The sequence below is a fragment of the Musca autumnalis genome, unplaced genomic scaffold (genome assembly GCF_047663935.1).
Source record: "Musca autumnalis isolate F117 unplaced genomic scaffold, ASM4766393v1 scaffold_1, whole genome shotgun sequence".
In the NCBI taxonomy this organism is placed as follows: domain Eukaryota; kingdom Metazoa; phylum Arthropoda; class Insecta; order Diptera; family Muscidae; genus Musca; species Musca autumnalis.
Genome location: NW_027411644.1, coordinates 269524140 through 269538696, shown reverse-complemented (window position 1 = coordinate 269538696; position 14557 = coordinate 269524140). Strand labels below are relative to the sequence as shown.

The following is a 14557-nucleotide window of genomic DNA, read 5'->3' as shown; positions in this document are numbered from 1 at the left end:
AACTTCAGGGATGTTTGCTCAAGATGTATGGACTTGCCCCTGAAACAACTTTTACCATCGCAATTGAGGCAGCGAATGCAAGTTGCTTCAACCAAAATCAAAGCGATTCGAAAGCAGGTCTTAAAGTGAACATGTATCCGAAATTTTGTGTGGGAGGTACCGGATGGAGTGGACAAATATAGTCCATATTTGAACCTGATCTATATCTGGTAGATATATTAGGATGTGTAAAGTATGGTCTAATTCGGCCACTCTCTTCAAGAGTTATCGTACGCACAATTTTTCCGAACATTTTTGAACTTTTGTGGGGGAGGTACCTGAAGGAGTGGACCGATATGGTTTATCTTCGAACTTAAACTATGTTTGGACAAAATATTACTAAGGCCAAACTTTGGACCGAATCGGCAGACCTGTTCGAGAGTTATTTTGCCCTCCAACCTCCTCACACGGTGTCATAGGGGTTTTTTTGCAACTTTCAGGCTATTTTCTCAGGAAGTATGGACTTGCCCCTGATGAAACTTATACCGGCGTATGGAGGGCAGTGAATACAAGTTGCTAAAGCAAAAATCAAAGCGATTCGAGAGATGGTCCTAAACTGAACTTTTCCAAATTTTTGTGTGGGAGGTACCCGACGGAGTGGACCGATTGAGTCCATATTAAAACCTGATCTAAGTCTGGTACACGCTCCACGATGGGCAAAGTATGGACCAAATCGGTTACTCCCTTCAAGAGTTATCGTGCGCACAAATTTTCCGAACATTTTCGAACTTTTGTGGGGGAGGTACCGGAAGGAGTGGACCGATATAGCTCATCTTCGAACTTAAACTAAGTTTGGGCAAAATGTTACGAAAGCCAAAATTTAAACCGAATCGGTTCATCCGTTCGAGAGTTATCGTGCGCTCCAGCCAGCCAGACAGACAGACGGACATTGCTCAATCGACTCCAAATTGTCTGAAACACATTTCGTCCAAACATACTTGGGGTCTAAAACCATTATTTCGATGAGGCACATTTTGACCGTATGAAAGTGTATATACCCTCGTTAGCATAAATGCTGAGGGTATAAAAATCATAGAATTTTTTCAAAAAAAAAAAGTTTTTTCAAAGTGGTATGTGCAGAACCGTTTGTTATAATAAAACGGAATGAATCATGGTTTAATTAGAAAGGTTAGCTAAAGCTATCTGTCAGTTTAATTTTTTTATTTCGAGTGTTCCTAAAACTTCAAAATTATATTCACAATCTGTGCTGTTTGAAAAATTTCCCAAACAATTTTAAAAACAATCGAATTTAATGATTTTTAAAATTGTTTTTACAAAATTTGCATGGAAGAAGTTCTTCTGTTTTGCGTTGGAATAAATCTTTAATAATATCCACAACTCGATTATGTGGAGAAACCTTCACACTTCATTCATTTTTCACGTTTTTTATAAAATGCTCAAAAAAGGTATTATAAACAAACCCACTTGTTGCTTTGTGTTTACTACATTTGAAGTTTTAGGTATTCAGGAAAAACCAGGGTTCTATAATTTGTTTTCATCTAGATCTACCTCTTTACTTATACCATGGAATGATTGTTATTTTAGACATTAATAGGCAAAAGTTCATTCATTCTCACTACAGGAAATAATTTTTGAGACAAATTTTCAAAAAGTCATAACCCTATTAAACAACCCTTAATTTTCGTACAAATCATAAATTTGCATAATCAAATCCATCAGAGAGCGAAATAAAATAAAAATATGAAGTGTGTTGAAATTGAAAACAAATACCACCACAACTGTTCTAAAAATAGAATTGTTTTAGCTTATTTTTTAACTTCTAGTGGTCACAGAATAACTAGTATTTCAGTGCAACGTGCCCTTGTTAAAATAATGAGTTGGTAGGGGGTTTTGTAAGTAGTTACGACTACCAAAAAATACTATAAATACCCATTATTAAGTAAGGTTTTGCTGTGTACATCTATCTAGTTCCCTCACGAAACAACAACAGTTGAAGGATGTTTGCGGATTATTCGAGGCTTTTTTCGAAGGTACTTGTCCTGTGGTCCTGATAACAACTACAATTTTTTTTTGTGGCCAAGTTCATGATTTCATTACTTAAACGTCTGTTTAACACCATATCTATCATAGCGAATGACTTCCTAAATTAATTCCAGTTCCAAAATATTCTATATCGATCCATTTCTTCAGGTACCTTCTTATCTAAAGTTCAACACTGTTGCATTAAATTCGGTTCGTTATGAAATTTTAATATGTATGTTGTAGTCGTTGTTGTTGTAACATGTTGACTGTATCAACCGTCATGTTTCCCCTGAAATCCTTGAGGTGTAGACATAGATAATGAGTACAATGTAGGTTTTGTTAAATCTTAATTTAGTTAAGAATTATGATGGTTATGTATGTGTGATGTTATTGTAGAAGGATTAGATGTGTAAGAATGTTGCAACTTGAACTGTTTGGCACCACATATCAATAGGACTGAGGTCAATGGGCCGCGCTGAACAAGAGAACAATTGTGCGGTATTATGTGGTGCCTGTCTGCACTGGATGTTGTTGTAGGACACGGTTAAGTAAGCTGGACAGGGCGGGTATGAATGGACCTAAACGATACAGTCAGTGATAGTCGGTCGATGTTCGATGGTATGACATCCTAGATGTCATGGATGTATCGTCGGATATCCTTCAGCATGTGCCTAGGTGATGAACCTTGAACCACTATGTCGGGGTTGGGATACATTGGCTGATGACATGCCAACAGGAACTGCCGAGTGAGCAATACGTTTTGTTGCTGTACTGACAGCATCCTTGTCTCCTAATTTGTTGGTATTGCATACTACAGCAATAAACAACATTTCGACGGTGTCCGGTCTTACAATTAGGAGGGTTGGCGTTTTTTGTTTGGGATGACGACTTCTATTTGGTTTTTCGCATAGCAGTGGGAAAGATTTGGTTTTGTTTGCAAGTGAAGTTGCTAGAGTTTAGGTAGTGCCAAAGAAATTCTCGATAAGAGTGTGTCTTTGCGCACGTATCTATTTGAGCTAGCAATTGACACTTGAATATAAAAAGTTTCTTGTTGAAAAACAAGAAACAAGGGAACTGATGAAGATCTGTGGCGAGATCTGAAACTATAGTATTCCCTGCCTTACCCCTTCGTAAACATCGCCAATTTTTTCCCACTAATAAATTAAAGTTGTTTTAATAAAATGTTAAAACAACGACTATGGGATTAAGCCTGACTATTTTGAAAAACAAAACTAAAAAAAAAGTCTGTAAAAAATTCACGATTGATCTGATGGTGGATGAAAAAAATCTTTAAAAAATCCACGATTATTGGTCTGATGGTTGATGCAAAAAATTCTCTAAAAAATCCACGATTATTGGTCTGATGGTGGGTAAAAAAAATTATTTAACAATCCACGATTATTGGTCTGATGATGGATGAAAAAAAATCTTTAAAAAATCTAGGATTATTGGTCTGATGGTGGATGAAAAAAATTCTTTAAAAAATCCACGGTTGGTCCGATGGTGGATGCAAACATTTCTTTAAAAAATCCACGATTATTGGTCTGATGGTGGATGAAAACAATTCTTTAAAAAATCCACGATTATTGGTCTGATGGTGGATGAAAACAATTCTTTAAAAAATCCACGATTATTGATCTGATGGTGGATGAAAACAATTCTTTAAAAAATCCACGATTATTGATCTGATGGTGGATGAAAACAATTCTTTAAAAAATCCACGATTATTGGTCTGATGGTGGATGAAAACAATTCTTTAAAAAATCCGCGATTATTTGTCTGATGGTGGATGAAAAAAAAATTCTTTAAAAAATCCGCGATTATTTGTCTGATGGTGGATAAAAAAAAATTCTTTAAAAAATCCACGATTATTGGTCTGATGGTGGATGAAAAAGTTGTTTAAAATATTCACGATTGGTCTGATGGTGGCTCATAATTTTTTTTAAAAAATCCACGGCTATTAGTCTGATTGTGGATGAAAAAGTTCTTTAAAATATTCACGATTGGACTGATGGTGGGTCAATTTTTTTTTTAAATTTTTATTGGTCTGATTGTGGGTGAAGAAAAATATTTAAAAAATTCAGGATTATTGGTCTGATGGTAGATGAAAAAAATTCTTTAAAAAATCAGCGATTATTTGTCTTATGGTGGATGAAAAAAAATTCTTTAAAAAATCCACGATTATTAGTCTGGTGGTGGATGAAGAAAATTCTTTAAAAAATCCACGATTGTTGGTCTGATGGTGGATGAAACAAATTCTTTAAAAAATCCACGATTGTTGGTCTAATGGTGGATGAAACAAATTCTTTAAAAAATCCACGATTGTTGGTCTGATGGTGGATGAACAAAATTCTTTAAAAAATCCACGACTATTGGTCTGACGGTGGATGAAAACATTCTTTAAAAATCCACGATTATTGTTCTGATGGTGGATGAAAAAAATCTTTAAAAAATCCACGATTATTGATCTGATGGTGGGTGAAGAAAAATATTTAAAAAATCCAGGAATATTGGTCTGATGGTGGATGAAAAAAATTCTTAAAAAATCCACAATTATTGGTCTGATGGTCGATGAAAAAAAAAAATTTTAAAATCCACGATTATTGGTCTGATGGTAGATGAAAAAAAAAAATCTTTAAAAAATCAGCGATTATTTGTCTGATGGTGGATGAAAAAAAAAAATTCTTTAAAAAATCCACGATTATTAGTCTGGTGGTGGATGAAGAAAATTCTTTAAAAAATCCACGATTATTGGTCTGATGGTGGATGAAAAAAAATTCTTTAAAAAATCCACGATTATTGGTCTGATGGTGGATGAAAAAGTTGTTTAAAATATTCACGATTGGTCTGATGGTGGCTCATAAATTTTTTTTAAAAAATCCACGGCTATTAGTCTGATTGTGGATGAAAAAGTTCTTTAAAATATTCACGATTGGACTGATGGTGGGTCAATTTTTTTTTAAATTTTTATTGGTCTGATGGTGGGTGAAGAAAAATATTTAAAAAATCCAGGATTATTGGTCTGATGGTGGGTGCAGAAAAATATTTAAAAAATCCAGGATTATTGGTCTGATGGTGGATGAAAAAAATTCTTAAAAAATCCAAAATTATTGGTCTGATGGTCGATGAAAAAAAAAATTTAAAAATCCACGATTATTGGTCTGATGGTAGATGAAAAAAAATCTTTAAAAAATCAGCGATTATTTGTCTGATGGTGGATGAAAAAAAAATTCTTTAAAAAATCCACGATTATTAGTCTGGTGGTGGATGAAGAAAATTCTTTAAAAAATCCACGATTATTGGTCTGATGGTGCATGAAAACAATTCTTTAAAAAATCCACGATTATTGGTCTGATGGTGGATGAAAACAATTCTTTAAAAAATCCACGATTATTGGTCTGATGGTGGATGAAAACAATTCATTAAAAAATCCACGATTATTGGTCTGATGGTGGATGAAAACAATTCTTTAAAAAATCCACGATTATTGGTCTGATGGTGGATGAAAACAATTCTTTAAAAAATCCACGATTATTGGTCTGATGGTGGATGAAAACAATTCTTTAAAAAATCCACGATTATTGGTCTGATGGTTGATGAAAACAATTCTTTAAAAAATCCACGATTATTGGTCTGATGGTGGATGAAAACAATTCTTTAAAAAATCCACGATTATTAGTCTGATGGTGGATGAAAACAATTCTTTAAAAAATCCACGTTTATTGGTCTGATGGTGGATGAAAACAATTCTTTAAAAAATCCACGATTATTGGTCTGATGGTGGATGAAAACAATTCTTTAAAAAATCCACGATTATTGGTCTGATGGTGGATGAAAACAATTCTTTAAAAAATCCACGATTATTGGTCTGATGGTGGATGAAAACAATTCTTTAAAAAATCCACGATTATTGGTCTGATGGTGGATGAAAACAATTCTTTAAAAAATCCACGATTATTGGTCTGATGGTGGATGAAAACAATTCTTTAAAAAATCCACGATTATTGGTCTGATGGTGGATGAAAACAATTCTTTAAAAAATCCACGATTATTACTCTGGTGGTGGATGAAAAAAAATCTTTAAAAAATCCACGATTATTACTCTGGTGGTGGATGAAAAAAAATCTTTAAAAAACCCACGATTATTGGTCTGATGGTGGATGAAAAAAATTCTTTAAAAATCCATGAATATTGGTCTGATGGTGGATGTAAAATATTCTTTAAAAAATCCACGATTATTGGTCTGATGATGGATGTAAAATATTCTTTAAAAAATCCACGATTATTGGTCTGATGGTGGATGAAAACAATTCTTTAAAAAATCCACGATTACACTATGCAACACTGAAAATGCAGACAACTTCTAGTATGGATTTTTTGAAAGTACATATTTAGACTACAAAAACCCTAGTAGGGTTTTGTCCTGTCAGATCCAGGTCGGATTTTATGGCATCATCTAAACCGGCCTAAATCTACACTTTTTTTGCATTTATCAGGCCGTTATCTCAGAAACGAATAGGAATTTGGCCTTGCTGTCTTTAGTAAAACTAGTAGAACTTATCTTTTGAAAAAACCACATAAGAAAAACTCAATCTAGGGCATCAAAATCTATAAAATATAGAAAATGTTACATAATTGCTGAAATTCTTTTCAGTATCGGCTAAACTATTGGGAGTTGAACCAAGTAACCTTTTGCAAAAATCTTCCAAATAAAGTTCTCAACAATTCTTTAGAACATTCTGAAACCCTCAAATGCTTACTTCATGTCGTTTCAGCGGTATTTTGCATCATATCTTTTACAACACGTATTTCAAACACAGTTCACACCAAGAGTTTTTTCTCGCATTTCGGATTTCACTACATTATTGACATTTTGATAAAATCGTCGTTGAAAAATGTACTGAAAACAACGGCAACGAGGCATTTTAAAACATTGACACGCTCTGAAGAGTTGTATATTACATTCCAGGGAATATTTTTCCAAAAGTAAATATTCAAAAAAAATTAACGGTTTTGGAGATACGGTCCGAAATGTATAAAAATTGTGCCATTTTTGCATATATTTTGAAATTTGAGGCAATAAATGTAGTTTTTCGAGTACATTATTTCTCCAAATATTTTATTCTTGTCCTTATCTACAAATTTGCTTCAGAGGTCAGAAGAAGATTCGCATTGGTTTCAGAGATATAGCCCCGAATTTCTTTAAAAACTTAATATTTAACCATGTTTAGATGGGGCCATAAAATCCGTGCTGGATCTGACACAACCAAACGCAACTAGGGTTTCTTGTCGTTTGGGTCTGTACTTTCAAAAAATCCTCAGTTCGGATTGTTTGCACAAGATCACCTTAAAAATGTTGCACAGTGTTATTGGTCTGATGGTGGATGAAAACAATTCTTTAAAAAATTCACGATTATTGGTCTGATGGTAGATGAAAACAATTCTTTAAAAAATTCACGATTATTGGTCTGATGGTGGATGAAAACAATTCTTTAAAAAATCCAAGATTATTGGTCTAATGGTGGATGAACAAAATTCTTTAAAAATTCACGATTATTGTTCTAATCGTGGATTCTTTAAAAAATCCACGATTTTTGGTCTGATGGTGGATGAAGAAAAATATTTAAAAAATCCAGGATTATTGGTCTGATGGTGGATGAACAAAATTCTTAAAAAATCCAGAATTTTTAGTCGATGAAAGGTCGATGAAAAAAAATTCTTTAAAAATCCACGATTATTGGTCTGATGGTAGATGAAAAAAATTCTTTAAAAAATCCGCGATTATTTGTCTGATGGTGGATGAAAAAAAATTCTATAAAAAATCTACGGTTATTAGCCTGGTGGTGGATGAAAAAAATTCTTTAAAAAATCCACGATTATTGATCTGATGCTGGATGAAAAAATCTTTAAAAAATCCACGATTATTGGTCTGATGGTGGATGAAAAAAATTCTTTAAAAATCCATGAATATTGGTCTGATGGTGGATGTAAAATATTCTTTAAAAAATCCACGATTATTGGTCTGATGGTGGATGAAACAAAATTCTTTAAAAAGTCCTCGATTGTTGATCTGATGGTGCATGAAAAAAATTCTTTAAAATATACACGATTGGTCTGATGGTGGGCGAAAAAAATTCTTTCAAAAAATCCACGATTGGTCTGATGGTTGTTGAAAAAATTCTTTAAAAAAACTGCGATTATCGGTCGGATGGTGGGTGGAAAAATTCTTTAAAAAAATTCACGATGTTTGGTCTAATGGTGGGTTTGTTTGCCAAACATCGCATCCTTGCATGGTGTCCTATCTCAAATTGTTTGTAGAAATTCAAACACAAAATAATCTCTCTATAACTCGCAGCAAGAAATATATTTCGTCTCTTTTGTCTTCAACTGTAATAAAATTACCTCAAGATGAGATTTTCTGGTAACTCCTGAACTGAAAATTTGCGCTTTTTTCTAGTCTGATTCCAGATCTCGTATAGGTTTGAATATTTTTCCGCTGGTATTTGTTGCGACACCTATTTCAACAGTATACTTAAATTCAGGAGGAAGTCCGTACTACCCATGAAATAACCCATTAGTTTCAGATATTGATTATGTAGAAGGTGGCTTGTTGATATGTCGTTATAATTCGGCTCATGGGGCTGCCAAATCTTTGCATAAATACGTGAGTAGTGCCTGTGCACATAAATATGTATGTACCCACACTGTGTTACGAAAATAATCTACAATATTCCTTCATTAAATCGATAAGTCGCGTGTGCACATAATTGACGTTTATTATGCGAAACAATGGTGAGCGTGACATCTTATTTCCATTCTCCCAGAAATTCCACTACAAATTTTCATTACAATAGTCGCATTAAATAAACAAAAACAAATCGCTTCCTTTCTCCCTTTCCCAATCTATTTTCACGTTCTTGTCCCATAACACTGTGCTACAGTGAAAATTTGCAGGGGTTCTAATGCATAAATTCGGTTTTGTGGGAGTCCACAAAATACGAAAATACCTTTGGTTGCTTTGGGTCACTTCGGTTTTTCATTTTATAACGGTAAATGTAGTGAAAAATGGGCTTTCTTGGATTTTCAACTTTAAACGGACATTACTTCTTTTTTCCACAACCTATTTGCGCAAACTGTTTTTCGTTATAAAGGGGAGAGTAATGCCTTTCGAACAAGCCATAGATTTTTAAAATCGGTTAACAAATGGCTAAGTAATAGTGGTTTAAGTGTGACAAAAAACGCATTAAAAAACAGTAAAATGTTTTTCCTTGTGCTCTAGGCTGCGTAAATGACACCTAACAGTACAATTATTTACAGTTAGCAAGTAGGAAATTTAGTTGGCTTTCCAAAATGGGAAAAACCAAGAAAATCCGTTGAAAAATGAATGCGTTATGGCATTTTTTGTGTTTCAACTTTTTGGTTTTTTTTCATATTTTCCTTTATAAAACATTGATACCTTGTGCGTAATTGTTAAGCAGGATAATCACAATTAGAATCATACATGCTAAGCTACCCATCTTTTATAAAGGAAAATATGAAAAAAACCAAAAAGTTGAAAAACAAAAAATGCCATAACGCATTCATTTTTCAACCGATTTCGTTGGTTTTTCCCATTTTGTAAAGCCAACTAAATTTCCTACTAGCTAACAGTAAATAATTGTACTGTTAGGTGTCGTTTACGCAGCCTAGAGCACAAGGAAAAACATTTTACTGTTTTTAATGCGTTTTTGTCACACTTAAACCACTATTACTTAGCCATTTGTTAACCGATTTTAAAAATCTATGACTTGTTCGAAATGCATTACTCTCCCCTTTGTAATAAAAAACAGTGTGTGCAAATCGGTTGTGGAAAAAAGAAGTAATGTCCGTTTAAATTTGAAAATCCAAGAAAGCCCATTTTTCACTACATTTACCGTTATAAAATCAAAACCCGAAGTGACCCAAAGAAACCAAAGGTATTTTCGTCTTCTATGGACTCCCACAAAACCGAATTTATGCATTAGAAGTCCTGCAAAAAAATTTTGTCCACTTTTGTATCACAGTGTAATTCTTTGTCAAATAAAGATTACCCATTGTGTAATGCCTGACTGACACATAATTCCAATTAAGCATCTCTCGGTCACACAATCACAATAAACAAAAACCAAGAATTCCCACTTTCATTTTCTTTTCTTCTTCCCTTCCCTTTTCTTGTGTCAATTCATACGTTCGTTCGTTCACTCGTTACTGGGTTTATGACTTACCGTATGATGATGATTAATGTGATGGTGGTGGTGATGATATTTGGTCGAATGATAAGTCTGCTGATAATAGGAACACAATTTAAAGAGATGCGACAAAGCTGGAAATAGGAAGAGTAGAAACTTCAACAACAACTTCTTCGCAGCTCCCACACCAATGACCAGCGGCAACAGCCAGAAGAGTTTGATTTTGATAATTTTTATAATCAAGACCAAGGCCAAAAATGACAGCAAGAGTTTACTTTTCAAGAGTTTCTCTAAACAATGGAAAAAAGAAAGAAACAAAAACGAAATTAAAAACAAAAGTGAAAATTACAACTCAATAATGTGCAAAGATGCTTGTAGATGTGCAATTCATTCATTACTCACGTATTTTCTTCATTAGGATTTTGCCGGCCAAACGAGCTTCACTCTGCTGCTTTGGTATCAACTCCAACTTGGCTATAACACCATTACCCTCTATTGACTTAGGTGATATACGAAATGTGGCTCCATCGAACATCATTTCAGGCAGCTTCAATTCAATATTGTGTGTCATGGCAAATTTTATACTCTTGCCATACAAAGCATTTGTGACTTCCTCAATTGGGGTTTCCGGCATTGTTTCAGCTACAGGAAAATAAAGAAATAGAGAGAAACAAATACGCTTAGCAATCGATCATCCATAAAATTAGTCATAAAACTAAAGAAAATAAAATAATATTGGGTCGTAAGTACTGCTAAGGAAAAGTTTCATTTAGTTTTTATTACTCCCCCTGCTTATTTCGTATTTGCAGAGTGAATGTGAGGTAATGACTGGATTAGTTGATGAAGACTAAAAATAGTTATGTTTTTAATTACCAAGGATAAAAATACTATTTTGCGACTTTACTTAATTGACATTTTTATTTAATATCTGGTGATGTATGGGTAGAAGGATAAAAACACTATGCGAGAACAACAACAAAGTGGAAAACTGAGCAGATGATGAAAGTAGAGCTAAAAATATGAGACACGTGTATCGGCGTTTTTAAAGTTTATGTCGGGAAGTAACCAAAGTAGACGGGGCAAGTTAGAAATATTTGAGTTAATATATCTTGAATCCTTGCATTTTAAGTATATACATATATTGTCCTTTGCAACATTACTGAAGAGGATGTGGCGGGAATACTTTTGTTAAAAATTGTAACCCTCATGTGGTTTAAAGCGGTCCTTTAGGTTCTTTTTTCAAAAATCGTTGAAAACCTCCTGTAAAGTGTGATCATATCAAATCCAAATATTCTAATTTTGTTTGCTCGTCATAAAATTTGACTATAGGTCTCAGAATACACCAAATCTGTAAATCGTATCTAATCGGCAAGAATTTCTTTGTAACGCATTGAAATAATCATTTGAGGCCCTATAAATTATATACATATATTCTTGATGAGGATAAATTCTGAGTCTATCTAGACATGTCCGTCTGTCCGTATGTTGTAATCACTCTGGCGTCCGCAAAAATCGAGCTAGAGTGCTGGATTTTTGCACCCTAGTATCTTTTTATACCCTCAGCATTTATGCTAACGGGCAAAATGTGTCTCATCGAAATAATAGTTTTAGACCCCAAGTATGTTTGGACGAAATCAGAGCTCCGAATACTCGCTCGAATTCCACTCGCGAGTGAAACTCTTCTCGAATTCGAGCAAATTGAGGGCGGAAACTTGCCCCCTCCCAACACCAAACAAAAACTTATCCCACCACAAATAAACTTGCCCCACAACAACCAAAAATATTGCACCAAAAGAAAAAATTACCACCTCCCCCCAAATTTTCACTCGCGAGTGAATTGGAGCTCTGGACGAAATCCGTTTCAGACAATTTGGAGTCGATTTAGCAATGGCCGTCCGTCTGTCTGACTGGCTGGTGCGCACGATAACTCTCGAACGGATGAGCCAATTTGGTCCAAAATTTGGCTATCGTAAAATTTTGTCCAAACTTAGTTTAAGTTCGAAGATGGGCCGTATCGATTCACTCCTTCAGTTACCTTCCCCACAAAAGTTCAAAAATGTTCCGAAAAATTGTGCGCACGATAACTCTTGGTCCATACTTTGCACATCGTGAAATTTCTACCAGGAATAGATGAGTTTCCAATATGTACTCTAACGGTCCACTCCTCCGGATACCTTCTACTTCAGAAAAGTTCAGTTTAGGACCCGCTCTCGGGTGGTGGCGTTCATAAAATTTTGTCCAAAACTTTCCGCTTAAATGGTGCGCATGACAACTCTGAAAGGCAGTAAACGATTTGATCCATACTTTTTATATCGTAATATCTCTACCAGGGACGTACGCAGGGGGGGGGCACTGGGGGCCCGGGCCCCCCCCGAAATGGTTTGGTCCACTACAATTTTTTGAGCTACTTTAACAAATTAATACGTTTTTTCTCTAAATAAAAAAAATAATAAAAATTCTTTTTTGAATTTTGAAAAGTAAACTTAGATTGTTCTGAAGGTTATGTACTAAAAATTTACTTTATGAACAAGTTGTCTAAGAAATATTTAAATTTTTTTTTGTTTGAATACTATTTTTGAGAAAAACTTCCAGTAAAATCTGAATTTCTTTCATATCTCATGTTATTTTATGATCAAAAATAATAAAGGCTCGAGGAATAATGAATATAAGGGTCTTGAGGCTTTAAACTCTTTCTGTATTCAAAAAATGACGAGTTTAGTATTGTGCGGATTGGAAGTGCATGAAATGATTATTTACTGGACAAAATTTGAGATATATCAAGCGTTTTCCGTGGAGTATTGTGCTTTTTAAAGTTCTAATATCTGCTATAAGTAGCATACCCACCAGAATTTTTTTCTATCATTAACAAAGTTGTAGTTGAAACGAAATTAATGCTCAAACATTAGTTAAATTGTATTAAAATCTGCTGTAATTTCGGCCTTTAGGCTAACGATAAAAATGTACCTCATCAAATAATTGGCGTCGATTTAGCCCAGATGGGCCGTCCGTCTGGCTCGAGAGCATAACAACTCTCAAACGGATCAACCGAACTTTAAGACATATCGGTCCACTCCTTTTTTCCCACAAGACTACAAAATGTTTCGCTAGAATGGTGCGAATAATAACTCTCAAAGGTCCAAATCGATTTCTTCGAGACATAGATTAGGTACGGATATGGTTTATATCGGTTCACTTCTTCAGGTACCTCCCACTCAAAATGTCAATATCCAATTTTACCGAAACTTAGAACATCCTAAAATTACTTCCGGACGTACATATGTATATCAAGTACCAAGAAGGTCTATATGCGAAAACATCTTCGGATACCTCCCTAAAAAAATTTCAACATAAGTACAATATAAGGGATGTTCGAGAATCAATTGGACATTTTGACTAACGCTACTGCTTGCGGTCTTGTTTACAGCGATATTCTATTTTTCGTGGGTAGGTCCATGCTTCCTGACATAACGGTTCAAAAGCTCTAAATCTTACTAAAATGACGGCTTGACACCATAATTATCAAAAGGAATTACTTCCAAAATTAGGTCCACTTCCAAAATGGGACATTATTTCAGGTATCTTCTCCACAAAAGTGCAAAACTTTTGCGCTCTTATTGAAGTCAATTTTATGAGCTCAACATAAGCATTTATTCGCAACGCATTCAATCGTGAAGTTTTATACCCAAATGTTTCGATATTTTTGTCGGAAAGTGTATACATCCAAAAAAAGGCCATGAAATTCTGAAACTCCCTGTCTACACAATTTTTAGGACAAAGATTTTGGTTATGAAGCCCGTATTCGATCTGCCTATGGATTAAAGTCTCAACTCAGACAGGCTGAGGGTATACCTACGTCGGCAAACCCGACTGATACTTTTTTAACTCGTTTTCGAGAAAGATATGAATGTTCATATGTTTGCCACCGTTGTTCCGACAGAAGTCATAGTCCTTGGAAAGTTTTAAATGTCATCGAGTTCATAAACATCTAATCGTACAATTAAGATTGAAAAAAGGCGGAACAACAACCATTGGAATATCAGTTGATGCAGTTTTTCGGCTTAACCCATTTTGTCAGGACTTAGCTAAAATTTTGCCGAGACCTAATGTGGATTTCGTAGTCTCAAACAGTGCTGCGAGTAGAATTCGGAGTCTATGAGTCGTAGTTGGTACCGCCCGACTCCTGTTTTTTCCCAAATGGCTGTTCCAGAACCTGCAAGAATCTACATATTTTTGCTACTAAAAATGTGTAGATTCTTGCAGTACTGGAACAGACCATAAATGTAATTTTCTGAATTTTTTAGTTGCCTTGCATGGACTCTATCACTTCT

At 34.5% G+C, this 14557-nt stretch overlaps 1 protein-coding gene across 2 annotated transcripts in view; it reads right to left on the bottom strand.

Moving 5' to 3' along the window:
* The window catches only part of Osi17 (DUF1676 domain-containing protein Osi17), a 134265-nt gene that overhangs the window by 22176 nt on the left and 97532 nt on the right, over positions 1 to 14557 (bottom strand). For both annotated transcript variants that reach the window (XM_073961139.1, XM_073961138.1), the window contains exons 3-4: positions 10632 to 10871; positions 10266 to 10519 (exon numbers count right to left, since the gene is read on the bottom strand). In XM_073961139.1, coding sequence (XP_073817240.1) covers positions 10266 to 10519; positions 10632 to 10871 — 494 coding nt within the window. The remainder of the gene's footprint in view (positions 1 to 10265; positions 10520 to 10631; positions 10872 to 14557) is intronic.